Source organism: Phalacrocorax aristotelis, chromosome 3 (assembly GCF_949628215.1).
Source record: "Phalacrocorax aristotelis chromosome 3, bGulAri2.1, whole genome shotgun sequence".
NCBI classification, from domain to species: Eukaryota; Metazoa; Chordata; class Aves; order Suliformes; family Phalacrocoracidae; genus Phalacrocorax; species Phalacrocorax aristotelis.
In genome coordinates, this window is record NC_134278.1 from 91,967,698 (window position 1) to 91,988,963 (window position 21,266).

The 21,266-nt window shown below is 46.0% G+C and overlaps 1 protein-coding gene across 1 annotated transcript in view; it reads right to left on the reverse strand.

Moving 5' to 3' along the window:
• The window catches only part of LOC142055652 (myelin and lymphocyte protein-like), a 31,697-nt gene extending 14,552 nt beyond the window's left edge, over nt 1-17,145 (reverse strand). The window contains exons 1-3 of the mRNA XM_075089769.1: nt 17,059-17,145; nt 13,459-13,626; nt 13,132-13,277 (exon numbers count right to left, since the gene is read on the reverse strand). Of these exons, the coding sequence (XP_074945870.1) occupies nt 13,132-13,277; nt 13,459-13,626; nt 17,059-17,145 (401 nt within the window). The remainder of the gene's footprint in view (nt 1-13,131; nt 13,278-13,458; nt 13,627-17,058) is intronic.
• Nucleotides 17,146-21,266: the final 4,121 nt, after the last annotated feature.

The following is a 21,266-nucleotide window of genomic DNA, read 5'->3' on the forward strand; positions in this document are numbered from 1 at the left end:
CCTTCCAGTTTCCCTCATACGTATCTACCTTTCTTTTCCCACTCTTTATTAAATAACCTGACTGTCGACTGTGGGCTTGAAAGCAACTGGTATCTGTGCTGCTGGCAACTGCCAAAGGACTGAGGTGCTCTGAGCACAGCTTCCCAAGGCGGGTTCCTCGCTTGCTCACTTGGTTTGTCTTCCTGCACTGCTACACTGCTACCTACATCCTCTCATGGAATTGGTTCTTCTAAACTGTAATGAACGGGCTGGTTTCAGAAAAGAAAAAGGCAAATCCAGCCAACCAAAGAGGCTTGAACATAAAAATTTAAATACCACAGCACTATGAAGCAAGAACTCTTCTCAAGATTCCCTAACTTGGTTTCGTCCCTCCTCTGAAAATGGAACAGTTTATAAGGAAGGTGGCTGCTGCAAACCTTCATCACACTGCTGTGGTTTGGGTGATTTTATAATTATTTTACAATGAAGTGCTGGACTGTGGTTTGTGACAACACTGAGATTTTTCAGAGGAAGTTGAGTCAAACAGTTAAAAGAGAACATATCGCAAAGGAGACCTCTCCTTCCACTTCGTACAGTACAGCATCAACTCTTGGGTGAGGCAGAATTCACATAGACTGTGCGTAACGCAGCAATGCAATTGAAGGAGCATTATTACAGAGGCCTTCTGTCTAATTAAGTGGGTCAGGATGCTCTAATTTAAAGTTACATTTAAATGCACAGAAATACATGCAATGATACAGAATCTTACTGCAAGTAAGGTGATTTTAGGGCTTCATATTATACTTAGTATTTTTCACACACACACACACACACACCCCGGCTAGTACCTTTACTGGTTAGATTTAATCTAGAGAGTGCTTAGGTAATGTTTATTTTTCTAACAGTCTCATGACACAGATAGGAAACTGCTCATCAAGCATCATTCTGCCAATCTCTGTGCACTGGGGCACACTCCGACCTCAGAGACATCTGTGTGACTTAAGCATAGAGGTATCCCACTGCCAGTCCCGGCCTGGCCTACCTGCCAGCACTTCCACAAAGGGCAGGAAACCCGTCCTGTCAATCTGAACTCTTTGCACCTACTCCAAAAAATGTAACCAGCAGGGATTTTGTGGGTGGAGCACAATGTGCGCTGCTCCACCCAAATGTCCTCACCCTTGCATTCACAAGCTCTCTGGATTTGCACTTCACAAATGATAGGGAGAAATCTTACAGAAATCTTTCTTGAAAGATTTGTTTAGATAGATAACTGATCTATATTTTTTTTTTTTATTTGCATATAGTTTTAGTTACAGAAAGGTTGGGCAAGGGTGTTGAATACAAAAGCATCAAAGGCAATATTGTCTACTTCTTCCTACAAAAAATAAGGTCATGACCTGGAAAGGGACATGCCAAGCTGACAGTTTATTACAAAGAGAAAACAGTGATAAGACCAAAAGGTTAAGGTTAACTTCTTAGAGGTACTGCTGTTAAGCAACATATACCCAGTTGTCTCCTCCTCCACTCCAGCTGAAGTCTTTTCTGTCTTACCTGAGGGTATCTCCCATACTTGTTATGAACAAACAACAAAAAAATACCTGTCGGCTGATCTGGCCTACTGACATGTTTTGGTCTCAAAAAATATAGCTTTTTTTTCCCCTTTCTCATATTACAGTTCTCATCAGTGTAAGTGCTGCCCAAGAGCATAGTGTTAGCCAAATTGTTTCAAAACTCACACTAGTGGTATTTTATGTATTAGCTGCAAGGCCTTACATAGTAGTCTCTCTCTGCACTAGCAACTCTCTCACTCTTCAGGAAAAATTGCTTTGCTTACTTGTGAGAAAAAGACCTTTTGCTTCCAGCAGCCGACACACGGGCTTCAGGCACTGAGGTACAACCTGTGTTGCTTGAAGAGCTAAAATTGGTTTTAACCCCTGGAAAAGAAAGGGGACGAGTAAAAACACAGTGGAAATCATAACTCAAAGGCTGTTTTAAAAATGACGATGAACAACAGGCATCATCCCTTTGCCCATCCTGTGTGAATTTTAGCAGTTGCATGAATTTTCCAACATCCCTGATGTCAAGCACGTGATTTGTTCTGGATTTGCAACATTTCTTCAGAAGTGGCACTTAAACAAGAGCAGAGAAAAACCATTTGGACACAAACCCCTCACACTAAAGAAGCCCTTTTAGGACACGGCTAGGAACATTTGTTGTGACAACCTGTTTGCTTTCTTACAGCCGTCAATACAAGAATCAGGCTGCTCACATGGCTCCTGCAGCAGCACACAACTGTAACTGCAGATTTCGCTTGCTTTAAACCATATGAAAAGACTACGCGCTGGGGGAAAAGCCGCTTCCATTTTGGTTTCTGAGACGATGTACACATACATGCACATGTACATATAAATGTGTATAGGCTAATAGGGTATATGTGTCTGCGTATGTACACACATATGCAGGTTCTCGTGGCACACAGAAGGACAGTAAAGCAGTTCTAATAGCCTTAAATCAATCCAATAATCACGCGCGGCTCTCAAGTGCTTCTGGGGTGTTAAGCCATCTACCTGATTTCTGACTTTCTATGGATCACAGCTTTTATTTCCCAAGCCCTGGCATGTACAGGGAAAACCACTTTCATTTTGCTACAAACAGTAGTAGGTAGAGCTACTAAGAAAGTCTTATCACCTGGAAAAATACCCACCCTAAAGTTAGGATTTTTTTCAGTCTGTCACTCAAATGGCAGATGTCCAAAGCCATATCTGGGCCTTACACTGCAAAGCCACAATATTGTACGATGACTTTAATCTGAGGGAATGGAAATAACTTTCCAACATCCTTTAAACAGCTGGTCGGGGCGAGCATCTCTCACCTGAGAATTTCTGGGCGCCGTCTCACGCACAGACACCCCCAGCCAGCAGCTGCAGACTTACCATGAACCCCGTTTTTGCTATATTTTCCATGATGCATTTGCAGATACCATCATCCCCCACTGGGGTGGATAAACCTTCAGCTGCACAGTCTTTCTTAAATCCTTTGCAGAACTGATGGTGATGTGCACGGCTTGTACCCCAGTTGACTAGGTTTGTCGCTGTGACAATGTGATTGCGAAAGCTCACACATCTAAGTCCCAGAACAACCCACCTAAGCAGCATTAACCATGAAAGAGGCTGCCATTTCTCAAAAACCATTTCTTTTGTCTGAACTGGCTATAACACTTGTTTTGCCCTGATCTGAGACTCCCCTGACTAAGAGGATTGTCTTACCCACCATTTCCCACAAAGGATACCACATATTGAGTCATCAGCTTAAGCGGTATCTCAGTTGAAATTCATTCATACCTATATTTCCATGCTGCAGCCACTCAGTGTCACAGTGCTGGCAGGCAAGACAACTTGGCACTATGCTCTGACGGAAACGCTCATGCCACGCGTAGTGGCATCCAACACTGAGAGGCCCGTCACTCTGGCCCCAGCCCACCTTGCAGCAGGCTACAAGCAGCAGCACACCCACTCCCTAGGAGCAGAGCTGTGCACCGCTCTGTGCAACGGGAAGAACAACACAGTGATGGCCAGCAAAGTACTGCAACGTTTTCCAGGATTGCTTCTTGCCTGCAAGACACTGGAGTGAAATAGTGCAGTATCAAGTGCTGTCCCTGCACTTTATTGCTCAGTGGGCAACGGCACTGAGCTAAGAGAGTGCTGCAAACAGCATCATGCTTTCTGCACTGCCTTTTAGCCTCCTTGCTGCCCTGACAGCACCACTACAGTCACCTAGCTCTAGCTGACATGGAGGGGAGAGGGGAGCCTGCAACCCCACGACTGCATGCTGTGCTGCCCATGACGAGGAGTGCAGGCAGTGCCAGCTGGCACAACCCAGGCAGAGGCAGAAAAGGCAGTGACGGTAGGTCAGACGTGTGTGCACATCTGCCCCATGGGTTGGAGGACCACTGCTTAGGGAGCTAACACCGTCCTGCCACAGCACTGCAATTGGCTGGGCAAGGTAGAACAGCTTAGGTATACTTGGTCTGCCAGGACAGTATGCAACCACATCACATACGTACGTATGTATATGGAGCCAGTATATACATTTCTTACACAGATCCACACAATAACCATACATGCATGCCTGGAGTATAGCATCCCAGTCTGCTATTTATAGCCATTACAGATGGTTGGATACCTTGTGGCATGGTCTTCTGGCCTCAAAAGTCAAATTTTGCTTGCACTTGAGCATGTAATATTTTTCCTTCTATAAGAATAAAGCTCAAACTTTCTTGTGTGCATTTGATTGTCCATGTGCTATCTAAATGGTAAGGTTACAACATAGAAAAAAGGAAGAAGTGTCAGTAATACCTGTGACAGGAACACTGACAGCTCAGCAGAACTGGATTCCTAAAACTCAGGATGCACCTGAGTTTAGTAAATCTTTTAAGCTAATTTAGTCTTTTTGTGTAAGTCTTTCTTATTTGCAACTTCACCACTCTTTCATAGCTGCCAAAGTATAGAAACCACAGAACTACCTATCTTCTGACTCCATAAACATGACCTCTTAATAAATATCTATGTGTGTGTATATATAGATATAAAAATCATTCTTGATGCTAGGTTTGCATATAGTCACCCAGTGAATCAGAGCTGTAAATGAAACGGCGCTGACAGAGACAGCTTGTCCTCAGAATGTAAAACACTTCAATTTGCTGAGCCTCCGTGCCTTCAAAAGCATCCTGTTACACAGCAAAGAGACGAAAACACAAAATAATATAAGTTCACCACTCCAGTGCAGCTGCTAGAGGAATAAGTAGCATGCTGTCCCTGTAGATAGCTTTATTTAGAGACCCCAAGGGAATAGAGGGGGCCTGACTGCATAAGAACTTCCAGCAAAGCCATTAGAAACAGCTGGAAAAGTAGAGATAATTCAGTTGTAATGCCCTTTATTGAAAGAATCTGTATTTTTAAAAGACTAAGTTTAATTTATCTTAAAACTTTTAACTCACAGCTACATCTCCAGTTTCAATCTTTAACAGCATAAGCAGTAATATTTCCAGGAAACATTAATGCTACTTCTTTTCTATTTAATATGGGGTTGTTCCTGCAAGATTGTTTTTGTACACCACAAGCAATCTAGGAAAGAAAACCAGACTGCTCACATGCACGAACAAATGTAAGAAAAAGAAGCTGCTCAGAAGTGATGAAGTCTTGCTTCAGCATTTCCGGCTTTTCTTCAGATAACACCCTTTAAAAAATGACCCATGTTGAGGGCAAAGGCTGCCAGCAGGGAATGTACTCAATTCACAGTGTCAAGCTCAGCTGACAGCGTGTTTTTGTTCCAGTCCCTGGCCTTTGACTTACTATGTGATTTACTATTACTATACATGAGACTCTTGCCTTGCACTTTGCTATAAATTTCACATCCAACAGTAACTGCGTAAATGCAGATATAATCCTGGGAGCAAGGATCAGGACTCTCCTCCACGTAGACTGCTCTATTCTTTGTGTGACAGAGAAGCTGCTCCCACGTGCTCTGCCGCTGCCCATGTCCGACAGATACCCTCTACTACCACGAGGTCTAAAGCCAGTGGAGGAAGCTGATGATGCTCTGTAGGTTGCAGTGGTTGAGAACTCTTGTGAGAGGTGTGGATTTGAACTCCTTCGGTCTAAGGAGGGCACTGAACTCAGATCTTTTCCCCGAGCTCTACTTGCTCAGCTGCCACACAAAACAGGGTGGGTGGTAGCACCAGTGCTGGCCATAGTTCAAAGCAATGAAACGTGCTGGTTGCTGGCACTCACAGAGGTGGTCTGGCTCTGGTACAGAGGTTCAGAGTGAATGTGACACGTGAATGGGCGCAAGCAGGGTACAAGTAGGTGGCCAAATCTGGGAGACGGGCACGCCTCTCTGGCCTCTCCTGTGGACTGGGAGAGGTGCGTTCCTGCCTGGCATGCTCTCTGCTGTGAATCTTGGATTGTAGTACCTAACCACCCCCTCTTATTTTATATGCAGTTTAGTCATCAAGCTCAGACTTGCAAGTTGTGCTCCCAGAATGACAATGAGAACCTGAGCACAGCAATGCCTGGCATCAGCATCCCCTCCCCTATCCCACTGCGCTGGCCAAAGAAGCTATCACTTATCACTCTTGGGTGGACATCTACCTGACTGCTTGCCTGTGCTCTCTCATCAGACAGATCTGTTAATCATGTTGCAGCTGATTGCACAGCGCAGTAACAGCTGATAAATTGGCAGCTGGCAAACATGCAGTCAGAGAAGACGTGGAGCAAAACTTTCAGTGTGGGTGACCATCAACTGTTCAAACCTGCTGGGTGAGGGGACTTCCAGCTCAATACCAGGCAGAAGACTTTGGGGAAGAACTTCAACGCAGATCCTGCTTCCCTGCATTTAGATCTAAACTTGATTTTACTTGATCCCCTCAATTCATAGTGCTGGTTGTGTGACCTAAACTAATTATGCATCTTGCTTTTTGCTCATCTAGTTCACCTACTTTTCTTACTTTGGAAGAAAGTTTGTTATCAAATAATCAAAATTTATCTCATTAAGCAGTTTTCCAATCTCATCTAAATACTATAGCTTTGGTAGTAATCTGAACTGCATTCATGCAAAGTATAAGCACTGCAGATCTCAAAATAAATATGGAATGTGGCTTGTGTATGCTGTGAAACCACAGTCAGTCAAGCTCATCTCTAAAAACAGTCACTACAAACTAATTACTGAGATTGGCTGAGAGCCATCATGTAGACTCTGCATATCACTGTATCCTGAGCCAGCATTTTTCTTCATTGTTTTTAATTCATGGATTTGCAGAGCAGCCACGAGCAGATGTTGGAACAGACAAAGAGCATTACAAGGTGGGTTTTTTTCCTGCTTTATATACCTTACAGAGATTCTTCGTACGGAAATTAGCCTGACCTAATTATTTTTTGTGATTCTATATGCAGTTTGAGCTCTTCTAACACCAATTTAGAACAGCTGCCAGCAATTTTCCCTTCTCATCCTGAAATGACCTTTGTTGGGGGAACACATGTTCACGGAGAAGAGAACAGTCTGGACAACTTATCTTTCTGTTCAAACCAAAAGGCTCTTTCGATCAGAGATGGAAGGATGCTACTTTGCTACTCCAACCTCATTAGAAACATTGAGACTGGAGGTTCAAGAAATACCAATAGATGTATAACATGATACTCAACTTGTATATGACAGTTTTGGAAAAACCTCCGTGATGTGTAAATCTACCTACGGACAAGTCTTTAATAAGGAAGCATGTGGTGTCACCTCAGGAGTTTTCTCATATGCCTGGCAGTACTACCTGGTCTGCTTGAATAGAAATGAATAGGCTGGTCAGAAGTACTTTTAGAAGCTGGAAAACACCATCTTTGGCAGGGATGACTTAACAGGACACAGAAAGGGAGTGAACTCAGTCATAGACTAGGTCAACATCCCAGCCGTCCCGTTATGTTGGTGGCAGAAGTTTAACAAAGGGCTTTCAGAGGCCTCTTCAACACATCTCCTAAATCTGGGTCCAATGCACAAGGAGGAGAGAGGCTGGCTGGTGCACAGCAACAAACCCCGCAGGCATGCATTCACAGCAGCAAATGCTGCAGGTATGTGTCCACAGCATATATGCAAACGCATGAAATCACATGCTAAACCTGATTCAGCTGAAAGCTTTTGCACAATCACCCTTAATATAAGGCACATGGTTTTCATTCTAATGTGCATAAAACATTTTAAATCAGTTTTACATGTTTTCAACAGGGAAGAGAAAACCACCAGAATGAGAAACATATCTGAGAGGTAACTAACTAAGCAGCCCTGCAATCCCAGGATTAAAAGCAAAATTTGTCATAAAGCTAGTCAAACATTTACTGTAACGCACACCTTGAAATTATTACAAAAAACTAATAGAGATCAAGTGCCATCTACTGAAACGAACAGTAAAACCCTACCCAGTATATTGATTGGTTGCCTAAACTATATTTCTATAGTTATAAAGAAAGACAAGGTGGGTCTCAAAGCAATGAATGTCAAGTTACGACTGCTGTCATTTGCTTGTTTTTCCCCCCAGTAGCACTCTTAGCATTAAGGAACACTAAGGACAGACATGAAGCCTGTGCTTTTTCAGCCTATTAATCCTTGAGGGTTTGCGGTCACACCGTATTCTGCCAACTTTAGCAAAGACTCACAGCGTGCCAGGTGCCCAGACTTCGAAAGCCAACAACTTCCTATTACTTAGAGAATTTCAGAAGGGAGGAACAGACGACCTGTAATGAAATGCCTCAACATGGAAGCAAGACAAGGCTTGTAATCCAAATAAAATACAAAACAAACTCTGCAGAATTTTCATTTCCTTTAAACACAGCTTACATAACAGTACACCTAAGATACGGTATTATAAGGTACATCTACTGTTTTGTTACAACACATTAAAAGTAATACATTTCAAGCTCCTTGGGGAAGCGATGTCCACCTTGCAGCGGCTGGAGCAGGATTTATGAAAGGATGCCAGGGCCCCAGCTCCACGGGGGGAATTTTGGAAGTAGCGCTCTTCCTATCTGCCACCTCACTTGAGAAATCCCGCTCTCAATCAGCAGAGTGTCTCAGCTATGTGAAACTCTTGTTTCTGGGCATGCCTAGAAGCAGGTCAGCTTTAAAAGAGCTCGGTGCCTGGCTCCTCTCCAAAGACCAGGCTGGGTGTTTCACACTACACAAAAGACATCAGGGTCCACACAAAAGCAGCCCAAGGAAAGCTCTCTTCTGCTCTCTGCTTTACTGGAGAAAGGATCCACCTGGGATTTGCAGGGCCAGATTTAGCTTTGAACTGGGAGGAGGCTGCACATCATCTCCCCATCACACCACCTGGGACACGCACTGCGTCCAGCTGTAAGAACCAGGGGAGGAGATGGGGTTCCTGTCCTCTCAGCTTATCAGGGCCTTCTCCAGCTCCTCCACAGATTCACCCAGTTTAGGGTGCCTGCACGTCTTTGTCACCCGTTGCTACATACATAGTGGAATCCAAACAGGCCTGAATTTCCCACAGCTCCCCTGCCTCCATCAGGAGACCCTGCCTAACCCCTGCACCCAACACACCTGAGAAAAGTAAGTTCTACAATCTAGAGTTTTGGGCAAAGTTGGGCAACCTCTGTCTAGTTGCTCTATCAGATGCTGGGTTTTATTTTCTTTTCATAATTGTGGTTTATTTATTGGAACAGAGACTGGGCATGCATTTCCCCCTTCTTCCAGGCTCTTCCTAATCTCGGAATCATAACGACAGGTGAGGACCAAAAGAGATTGAAGGCATCTAAAACACAGCTTCCCCAGGATTTATATATCTAGGTACGTAAAAGCAAGCAAATGTTCAAAATGCCACCGCTATCTGCAAAGTCCTGCTTAGTTGTTTATGGCTGAGTTTCCACTGTTGAGCCCATTAACCACCAACTTCCCCAATGTCCATATACCACAGTGAAACCAAATCAGTCAGATTTGCATGGCTAAGATAAAGACGTTCCCTTAGCTTTCTATGCCCGCATACAAATACAGATATATAAACAGAAGGAATATAGAGACATATCCACTCAACACTGCTCAAAAAGGATTAAAAGATGTCACTCTAAAGCACAAAAAAAAAAAATTTCTGAGTGATTTGGTCACCAAAAAACAAAGTTCAGAGAACACTAAAACTATTTCTGATTTTAATTCAAACATGGCCAGCTAATGGAAAAACAGAATTTTCTACTTTCTGTCTGAAATGATGCTTTAATTTTGAGAACTGTCAAATTCCTTTCTTCTTTTAAAAAAGGGGTACAAATATTTTGATATTTTTATTGCTTTAATTTAACTAATTCCTAATTAAAACTAAATCCTTTCCGTTTTTTAATTTTTAAAATTTTACATTTAAAATATAATATTAAATAAATTGATTTAATTAAATAAATTTAAAATAGAAAATTTAAAATTTAAAAATAAATTTAAAATTTATTGAATTAAATTAAGTACATTAATTAAAGCCTTAAAATATCTCTAAGCATTCTAAATATTTTAGATTGAAGATTGTCTTTGTTCAGTCTAGAGAAAGGCTTTCTTTAATGTTTTGATTTGGTCAACAACAATGATGACAGGATTACAGGGCACTGTTTATGAAGGAAGATTAAGGGAATACAATTTGTGTATTCTAATCAGTCTGGCAACACTCTATCATGGGGAGGAGGAATACAGCTGGAAAACTGTAAAGAAAACCATTTAACAGCAACACAGGATTCTGGCTTTTGCTGCATTTGCTGCAGTAGATACACAAACTGCAAAGCCTGCTCCAGCTTGACCTCACACATATTTTAAAACAAATACTTAAGAGCGTGCAGTGTGTGTAGCATCGGTTTCTCTTATTTGACTCATATTCCATAACGAATGAGCAGAAGAGAGAAAAAAAGCTTCTTAAATATAAAAAAGACTTTTTTTTTTTTTTTACTAAAGATCACAGCTCTTGCCATCTTCCATACCTGCCTCAACTCTGACCTCTAAACCTCAGTGCCCTTCTTACGCCAGGAGCTCAGCCATCTTTTCCAGATGGAGGAGGAGCATGTCCCCACAGTCCCCAGGAGACCTGCATCTCTATCAAAAGGCATTTGGCACTAAAAGGTGAATTGGCTGGCACAGGTCTCACCTTGTCCAACAGCCCAGCGGCTGAGGTGCTCCCTGCAATAGTCCCATATCTGCATCCCCTACTTACTCAGATTTGCAGTTGGAGCCGTGGCTTTCTCACGGACCACGCGCGAGGCTGAGCTTGAGGTTGCAGGCGTCCTGAGGCGAGAATCTCCCTTTAACAGTTGGCGTCCCACTTTCAGGAGATCTGGAGTGGTATCAGGACAATTAATGGGCCAGAGAGAGAGAGAGAGAGAGAGGAGAGTTATGGTGTGCCTGCTGGGTACTTGGCTTCAAACCCCCAGTACAAGAGTAACTAGATTATACAAAGTGGAAGAGCTTCCCTGGGAGCAGACTCCCTGCATCCCCTCAGCCTGCTCAGCGGCCTGCTACTAGGGCACTCGTCTCCTTTGTGCTCAAGTCCAGCCTCCAAAAGAGGCAAACAGACCTAAGGAGAAGTTTCTTTTCCCTTTACTGAACTAAGTAACAGGCATCTCCTTTTAATGTTCTTTTCCTTTGTCAGGAAGGAGATAAGCACCTAAGTGCGCAAGATTTGTGCCCGAGACCCTGAATTGTAGGTGGCCTGTGCCACCAGCCCAGAGCTGAGCAGATCATTGCTTAGGACAGATGGGATTCAGGCTTTTGCCTTTTACTTGCCCATTCCTCCTTTGTAACTTGCTGACTTCTTTTCGGGATCCTCTATTATCTCTGTGATGTCTGGGTGCCTGCTGCAGCCCGAGAGTCTTCTGAACAAAAGGAGATATATGTCTTGAGGGGCCTCAGCCCAACCACGTCCCTACTAAGCAACATCAACAATAATTTTTTAGAAAGGGTGGATCATACAATCTGTGACATTTTTCTAGAACACTTTTATTTAACAGGAACTTGCAGATTTGGGTTCAAAAATACAAAACACTTGAAAGCCAAAACAGTCTTTGTAGGTGCTACTTTGTTTATTCTTCTTTGAAAGAAATACGTGGCCCTTTGAATGTGTTATCCACACCAATTCAACTCAATTTGTTGAAATTCAAACTCCAAATCTAAAACATATAAAAATCCTAAATAAAAAAACATAGCGCTATGCTCATAATTTTTCAAAGATGCTTTTTCAGCATCTTATGCTGAAAATATTTCTCTTCCAATTATATTCCGTTCTTATCTCTTGGAAGTTATACAGCACTTTTTTCACTTCAGTGCAATTCAGTTAGCTTATACCCTAAAAATTCTTCACTCCTGCTAACAAAATTCACGGTGCAACGGGAGATACAGGCTGTCCATGTGCAATGCTAGGTGCCTTGGGCAGCGGTCCTCAGAAACAGGACAAACGGACAGTGCCCAAGCCTATGAGGGATGAACAGGAGAGGAAGAGGCATCTAATTAGACTTACTTGAAGATCCAAGCGTGATCTTCAAACACAAACTTTCTTCCGCAAATGAATGTCTAAGACTGGGTTTCCTTTCTGTTAAACAAAACAAAACAAAACAAAAAAAAAAAAAAAAGAAAAAGAAAAGAGACAGAAACCGTACTTGGCTTCAGTAAAGGCTAACAGCAGAGCTGTCATAGACCTGATGAGGAACACAGGAGATTGGGGTGGGATTCATCTGACTAAGCATGGATGTCTCTAATGTAGACACCCATGTCTGAGCCAGCCTCGGTCCCATATTTAGGCAACCGAGAGTTCGTCAATATAACCAGTGAGTTCAAGGTACTCCCTCACCCCCGAAACAGCTCCCACAACGGCCAGGAGAGAAATGGCAGATTCACCTGTTCAAGCTGTTCCACTTCTGACCAGCAATGGGACCAGTCACTGGAGCAGACAAGGGGGGCGCCCCCCCATCTGCAGCCCACAGCTCCTGAAGGTTGTCTAAGGAGACCCGTAGATTCGGTTTTCACCTCTTCTGAATCACAAATACCGAGGGATTTACCCCAGGCAGAGGAGCCCCAGCGGGATCCGCCGCCTGCGCTGGGTCCGTTGACCCAACTGGCAGGGACCGGTCAAAAACTGCCACAGGGGGGACCCAGGCGTTCCGATGCACGCGGAGGGGGCTGGGCTATGCAAATGAGGGAACCCCCCAGCAGCCGCTTCCCCCCTGCTGCCAGCCGCCAGACCTCGCAGCACCAGCTGCTACAACACACCAAGCCTTCACAGGGTGACGCCTCTCTGTGCTCAACTCCGGGATGCAAGCTTCGAGGTTAGCGCGGGCTTCAGCCTGGGCACGGCATCCTCGCTCACGGAGGGCGACATGTGCGTGCTCATTTCCCTCTGAAAGAGTTAAAAATAACATTAGAAACCCTCAAGCTGACACAACAACATCTTCAACTCGTTTAAACTAGACACAGGAGATGTTTCTGTGATCCTAGTTTTTAAGAACAAAAATACATGCTTTTTTGAGCCTTCAGCCGTTTTAAAAACCATTAGGTGCTGCCACCTCCTGCACATCAGCCCTCCTGCATTGCTTTGCCCTCTCCTGCTGCGTTGCTTTGCCCTCTCCTTCCCCTGCTTGCCAGGCACTCACCACAGCAGCAACGTTCTCCTGGTAGACGGTCATCATCACGGCGTTGGCAGGACCAAAGCTGATATAGGTGGAGTAGGCTTCCAACACGGCCATACTGAGGTAGAACAGAGATGCTGTCTCCTGGCAGATGACAGCCTAAGAACCAAGGATGACACAGTCATTCCCAGGAGGGAGCACACTGCAAAGGGGGGAAAAAAGGAACCCACACAAGCAAGCCCCAGCCGGCAATTTGGTGTGCAGTAGCAGCAAAGGAGACCATTGTATACCAGTGGTACCAGGGAGGGGAGAGGCCCTGAGGTTTGTCCCATCCACTTACCAAGGTGACCCAGGAGCTACTGCCCCCATGTGCACCGCAGATGTAGAGGCACAGGAGGGTGATGGACATGACAAAGCAGAACACAGAGACAAACATCACCCAGCCTTGCAGCATGGGTAACTGGACCTTCGAGGATGCCACCAGGATCCAGACAAGGCCCCCAAAGATCTGCAAGTGAAAGTGGGAGAGAAAGCAAGCATGGGGTAAATCGGCTTATCCAGGGCAGAGCCAAAGGCCACGCACACCTCTGGCGCTAGCACTGCACATGGCAATAGCGCAGGGATACCTCTGAGTTCTTCCCAGCCTCCACTTGAAACTGGGTATTTAGCTGGGAGCACCTGCCTCTGATCTTGACCCAAAAAAAGCCTGCCTGTGGCCCTGCCTCCTGGTGTCACTGCCATTCATGCCCTCCCCACATCAGTGTGCTCAGGAGGCTGGTTCAGACATTTCTGAAGGCTGGTGTCGATGAACAGGGAAGCTTATCCCAGTAGGGCATGTTTGCTTCACACCCAGTGTGGCAGATACCTGAAAGGAGTGCTGTCAAAGGCAGCTCAGCTGCACAAACAGCACAGACATGGCCTTAATGAAGGCCACGTGAAAATGTTACCCTGAAAGGAGAGAGAACAAGCTGAAGAGAGGCAATACCGCCAGTTTTACTCTCTGGTAGGGGAAATAAGGTTGGGGCTCCCAGCTTCTCCTGGGAAGGAGGACTTGTATTGCTGCTCCAGCTATTTGGGTCTTCCTTCGCTGGCTACACCAGAGCTGCACAATGCACCAGCTGCTGCTCCAGTCGCAGGTGGGACCCCATTCTTCTCACCCAGGCTTGGGAGTTTGCCTTGGGTTTTTTGGTGGGATGGGGAACGCAAGGACAGCTACATCTAGGCTCTACCTTTTCTCCATCAGCAGATTCCTACACCAGAGGATGAGAGCACAATGTCCAATGCTGCAGAGTGTTGAGCTGCAAACGGTGTCTTTGCACTACAACACACTCAGCAGCTTTTCTCTGCCTCAAATCAGCCCAGTTGTTTCTTGAACCTGTGCAAAGTTTAGTCTATGCAGCATCCTATGATGAGGAGTTTCTCGGCTGAACGCACACTGCGTGGAGACTGGTGCTGCTGTGGGGACCTATCCCTCATCACTGGCTGGTCTTGGGCTCGCAGGCAAATCTCCAGAGGTAAGACAGCCTCACTGACTCTAAGAGCATTCTGATCGCCAGTGTATCCCAGGCCAGCCTTTGCCACCATCCAAGTGCCAACTCATACAGATCACGGCATTTCCATTTCCTTGGAGGCTTTTTGCAAGTGGAGAAAAACGTTTCTGATTTACAATACTCAGAAAATGTTACATCATTTGTGCCACCCACATTTGTAGGAAAGTTCATTGGTTACATTACACAAATTGATACATTAAATCAAGGATGCGGTTGAGACCTTGCAAATATCTGAGCGCAAATAGGTTGTCCAAAGTGCTGCTGTTTTGCTGCCTCTAATAACAACCAAAGACTGACACTTGAAAACTAATCCAGTCCCTGTAATAAATCGTGCAATGACACCATGAGTACGTTGCAGCTAAAGGTCCTGGAGAAAACCTCACCGCTGCTCCATTCAAATCCAACACAAGTGGGGTGAGATAAGAGGTTGGGGGAAGAAGTATCACTTCTCATTTCTTACCACTCCCCAACTCTCCTTTCTGCAGGATGCGATTTCTCACTCAGACAAGTATGTTTGCGTGGTTTGATTACTGGCTTTGGTTCAGAAGAGTCATAGAAATGAGGAAAGGGTCAAGAGGCTTCCAATAAACACACAGCAGGTTGGGGACAACAGTCTAAGGAAAAAAAAGTCTTTTAAATAGCCTTTACAAAGCAAACATATCTGCTTTCAGCTCGTTTCAGCTTTTCCACGTAGGCCTGGCTATCCAGATATGCAGAAGACTCTTCAAATGAAATAGATTACAAGAATGAAACCCAGCCTCACAGAATAAAAATGGTAGCTCTTAATCAGCACACCCCGATGTGGCAATCGTATGAGCTGCGGGCAGGACCTTCTGGCTTTTTCGCATCTGTCTTAGCATTTGAAATGACAAATACTTTTGTGGTTACCATATTAGTCCACTGAAGGCAACCTTGGATTCCGCTACGGACTGAGAAACTCTTTGTCCTTCTGAATGCTGTGATATGAGGCAGCTGCCCCTTTTGTACACAGAGATAATACAGCTGGACGACCTAGAGTCATAACGCCTCCAGAGATGGAGAAATCCAGTTATGCAACATTCTTCTTTCCCAGGTGGTTCCTTAGCCTTTAGGATGCACATTTCCAGATCTTACCCAAACCAAAGGATAGGGTGCTTATTTTCATCTCATTAAGCAAGCTGCCTTGCCAAATCCCCTGGAGAAAGGGATTACAAACAGTTCAAGGCACAGCCACTACCGTAATATGCTGATGCCAACAGCATGTTCAGCACCAGGACCACCGTAACCCAGTGGTAGAGGTGGCTGGCAAGTGTCTGCCCCACCAGAACCTCCACAGGGACTTTGTACCCACCTTCATGCAGCTGCAGGAAACCTAGACCATGCTCTCAGGCCCTGGGCAGAGACCAAGTGCCCAGAGCGTATTTGGAGGAGCTGAGGCAAACTTCTCCTTATACATCAGTAACGCCTGCTTTACTCCAATTCTTCTTTGCTCGACAGCTAGGAGAATGAAGTAAGTGCTGTAAATCCCAGGAGTGTGGACTGACTTGGGTGGCAAGGAAGGATTTGGTCACAAAGGGCAAAGTTGAAGTTTTAGCATTAAGTGATCTGAGTGCCATTCTACAACCCTCAGCCAAGCCCCTCAGTGCTGGATGAAAGTACTCAGGCTTTGGAACAAGCCTCTCAAACTGTTGTGAGAAGAGCAGGCTTCATGGGCAGAAGACACAGGAAAAAGACTTTAGTTGAAACTTTCCATCTTCTAGTCAGTGCTCGCAGCAACTGCTTTTAATCACCTGTGCCAAACCTATTAAGATTATGATCTTCTCCTGCTTAAGGAAACTACAATATGGGAAGAAGTTATAAGGTGTTTGTTCACTCTTTGCTCACCCACTGTTGCCCACGCACCCAGGTCCAGCGCTCTGTGTCTTCAGCTCTGGAACACTGCAGCTGAGCAGAATGGCTTCAGCAGCCTTGAGTCTTTGCTGCTGTGAACAATTACTTCAGCTTGCCTTTAGCCCCTGCTTTAAGCAAACCGTTTATCTTCTGCCTGTTTCAGCTGCTAAAATCATCTTCCAATTAATTAATCGGCTCAAATTGGCAACCTAGTTTAAACCTACCAGCAACCCCTTCCATTTTGTTAGGCAGGAGATTACAAAATGTTTACAGATACACCACAAAAATCCCCTGCAGACTAAAGGAGAGCTTCAGAGCTCCCAGCTCAGGGCTTGTGCTTTTCTCTGAGAGTGAGCTAGGCATCAGGGGCTGCCCTCAGACCCCTACGGCTCAGAGACCTGGCATGGGTCCTGAAACACATGCTTTGTATGAGGTCTCATCCCTCAGGCACCTGCAGCATGAAGCGTGCTGGATGCCCTGCAAACAGGATCTGCCCTCCCCAGGAAGAAGCCAGAACTCACGATTTCAGGAATGAAGAGCACATCTGGAAAAGTTGTCAGAACAGCCAGGCCGCTGGGCAAAGAAGTGGTGGAAGTTGCTGAGGACATTGTGAGCCTCTCCCACGGTGACTGTCAGCTGCTCTGGCTCTAGCTGCTGGAGGTAGCTGCCAAATGCAACCTTCTTCCCTCCCTCTTTTCCTTCCTTCTGTCCCTCCCCTTCTTCCTGCTCTTCCTCCTGCCCTCACTCCTTCCTGTTGGCAGATGAAGAAAGCTGTGAATGGCACGGGTGTGGCCAAACCCTGTGACCAGGGGCTACTTGGTGGCTGATGGGAGCCACATGGGAGGTTTTCAGGAGATGTGAGGAGCCCTGAGGCATTTTGAGCACAGCTGTCTGTACACAAGCTGAGCATGCAGGGCAAGTCCCTGGGTGGTGGTGGGTGGCACTGCCTTATACCTGAGGGCAGTAGGGAAGACCTGTACACATCCAGACAGGCAACCTCTCATCCCCTTTATTTGCACAGTAAATCAGCTTGTCCGCCACCCACATGAGCTGTCCACAGCAGCTGCCACAAGGGCAGCTGGTGGACAGGGCAAGACAGGACATGACAGCTACTGGCAAAGAGCAGGGCTGAGAAACCTCTCACAGATGGACATGCGTCCCAAGACAAGGGCAGTTGAATCGCAGGATGAACCACTTCTATCATCTCAGAGGGAGACTGGATATGCCAAGGTAAGAAAAATGACATAAAATAAAGAGATTTCCCAAGCCATTTGGCTTTTTCCATGACATCAATCCCTTGGCAGCCCTTTCACAGCCACACCAACACTGGAGCTCTGTACTAGCCTAGCCTCCCAGTGAACCCAACGCTCGGTCTCACTCTCACCACAGCCCAGCTTTGCAATTAAAATCTTCCAGCGATTCCTCCCACACAAAAGGTGCCCTGAATACCAACTACCGCTGGTCCTCACCTTCCCTTGGCAGCCCTTTCACAACCACACCAACGCTGGGCCTCTGTGCTTGCTTTGCCATGTAAGTGGCAACCTTGCCAGAGCCCAGCAACAAAGTGGACACTCACCTGCTAGGGCTCCAACAAATAAATGACCGGGACTGAAACCTGTTGACAGTTCATCACTGCGCAACCCTGGAAGCGTGCATCTTCTTGGTTTTTTGGGGGTATTTTAAATCAGCTTCAGTAAAATGTCTCTTAGATTTGTAAATCTTTAGGAAGAACAAACATTGCATAATGCAGGTGAAGTGCTTGGAAATGTTCTGACTTAAATGTTGTTGACATGTAAAATTGTCTGAAACCTCAAAATTGAATGTTACGGTTAAAAAAGGAGGAGAGAATTGTTGGGGTTTTCCTTGCTGAAGAGTAGTAGTGCTGTGTTAATTTTTAAGGACAATTTCATACTGAAGGGGCTAAGATTGTAAACCTTTGAAAAGCCCACTCGTGATTTGCATTTTGGATTTGTTTTGAAATCTAAAAATTATTAATATTTTAGCGCTCTGTCTTTGCTTTTTTCTCTTGAGCTGCGGAGTTGTTTAGGACACTTGATGTAGTATATGTACATAGATCTGTCTTGTTCTTTTGTGTAATTCTTTTTGTAAGGTATTACGCTTACTTGTTACAAGTACAGTAATCAAGTACTCCATACAAAGTCTCAGATGATTTTTTTTAGCAAGGTTGATAGGCAATACCTTCTGGGTTTACAGTTTCTCTTGCAGTATATATCCGTGGTGTAATTAACTTCTGACACTTAACATTTTGGCATAGTACTTGGCAGGCCTGCCTCTGTTCTCAGCAGACTGTAGTAAGGAACTGATCTGTAGTCTCTTAATGCTAGAAGACTGCCTCTTGGTCTACAAAATGATCTGAAGATTTCAGACAGCTAAATGGGGGACAAAGTCTCCCCAAACCCTCCGGAGTGTTAATGCTGACTGTACTCCAGCAGTGCTTATTGAGAATGAAATCCATGTGCAGAAAAAGTAAGGATCTCCCTTAGCTGCCTGTGTCTGGGTACCTATTGGTGCTCAGTTAATATCTGGAAGTGTCTTAGACTGGAATCATTTTTGTGTAGAAATGGAGGGCTGTGTTCCGTTAAGTAACAGGGAAGACTATATCCTGTGACCTTTTCTCTGGTGGCTTGGTATTTATGTGTAGCAGTTGAAATAAGCCCAATATGGCTTCCTGGACACCAAAGCGTTCTGGAAGACAGTGCTGAGCAGTAGGCTACTAGTGCCTGCAAAGTTCCTGTAGTCTCTTTCTTCCCCACTCCCCAGCAGATTCTGGGCTGAGATGCACCCAAATTTTCCAGGCAGTGATCAACATAGTGGACGATAAAATGGGATTTTCCTTTAAACTGGATTTTCAGTTAATTGAATTTAGTTAGAACTTGGTTGCTTCTGCAAATTGTAGATACCTATCTGCACCTTTAGACTTTCTAAATGCCAACGAATTTATTTTTTTTCCCAACAGGAACAGTCAAGCTAAATGCTCTTTGGCTGAATAAGCAGCACTGTATAAAATGTCTCGTGTGTGAAAATGTTTTTTGTACATTGTAGGGGAATAGACAGGGATCGGCGACCGGAAGATCACGGGCTGTGACGGAAAGGTAGACTCCTCCCCATAGGAGTGGCAGGAACAGGAAGCTCAAGAGCTATATAAGCGTGTGACGCAGCTAAATAAACGGACATTTTGTATCCATCATATTGATGTCTGTGCATCACTGTCCCCAGGGTGGGTAGAGCCCTGTGTCCCGGAGATATGCGGCCCAAGATAAGTTCTCCCATAGAAGCGTACAGCAACAAGTGGGGACCCCGACGTGATCGGCGGGGCGGCATGGCAAGTTCGCCGGGGGGAAAAGATAGCTTGGGGCACGCAGGGGTGGGACGGGGAGCCGCAGGACGGCGGGCGCGCCATGGAATCAGTCGTAAAGGTACTGAAGGGATTGGGGAAGGAATATGGAACTTCGATTTCGAAGGCGCCTACCTCAAAGACCATCCAATGGATGATTACGCGGGGGCTCATACGGAGTCCCGCAGACATATTTAATAAAGATAATTGGGTGAGAATTAAAGAGGAGTCAGCCCGAAAGGGCTATGATGAGAAAACGGCAGTACATACAGCTCTGAGAAAGATACACCGGTTACTATTGAAAGCTCGGGATGATCAGGAGACGTGGCGGCAGGCGCGGCTGTGCCTGCACGGTGCTACAGGCGACAGTAGCCCGGAAATAGACCCAGGATCGGCAGTGGGGACGCAGACAGGGGCAAGCATCGCGGGGGATGCGGAAGAAGCGGAGAGTTCGGACGGAGTAGCCTGGCCAACTACTCAGTCTGAGGCTCCCAAAGAGGTGGATCGGGAAGCGGCGGTGTTCCCTGTTGAGCCAGCAGGACCTTTGGAATGCCCCCCGCCCCCCGCATACCCCTGGGACGATTTGGCACAGGCGCGGGGAGGGTGACGTGCCAGCGGACGCAGCGGGAGTGACGGAGCGGAAGGAGAAAGATGACCAGCGCCGGAAGCAGCGCCGGCAGCGGCACCGCCCTCTGCCCGACCCTCGAGACTGGCTGCCGGGGCAACCCTTGAGATGGGAGTCGGACGAGGAGGAGGATTGGGGTGCCTGGAGGGGAGGACGTGGGGGGGTATAGATCAACCTCGAGTAGCAGCGAATGAGAAGTTGGGGGAGAAACCGATGCCCACATGTGGGAAGACGGGGCAGATCGCCTGCAGCGCGCAAAAAAGAGGCATAAGGCAGCGGGGCCTCGGAGGACCAATCAGAAGGAGGGAAGAGAGGGACCGCCAAAAGGGGAGGTCCGGAGCGCTGCAGCTCCGGAGGGGTCCGCGGAGGACGTGCTGCGGCCGCTGCAGCAGGCTATGCGCGCACTAGGGGAAGTAACTGGGAGGCAGACAGGACTCTTAACGAAGGGGGCGCCCCAGCGACAGTCGAGTTACCTAACTGGCGGCTGATAGCCAGAGATTGTAGCCTCGATGGAGTAAGGATAGAGATGCCCGGGATATTCCCTGTCCGGATAGCTCCTGGAGGAGGGGCAGGGAGCTGCAAGCGGTAACGGAGAGTTCCCGCAGAGCGTATAGCAAAGTGGGCAGGTATGAAAAAAAAGCGGAACCTTGGCAAAAGATACAGCAAGGACTAGCAGAGCCGTTTACAACGTTTTGTGACAGGTTGCAGAAGGCTATTATAGAATCAGAATTGCCACAAGCAGCCAAGGA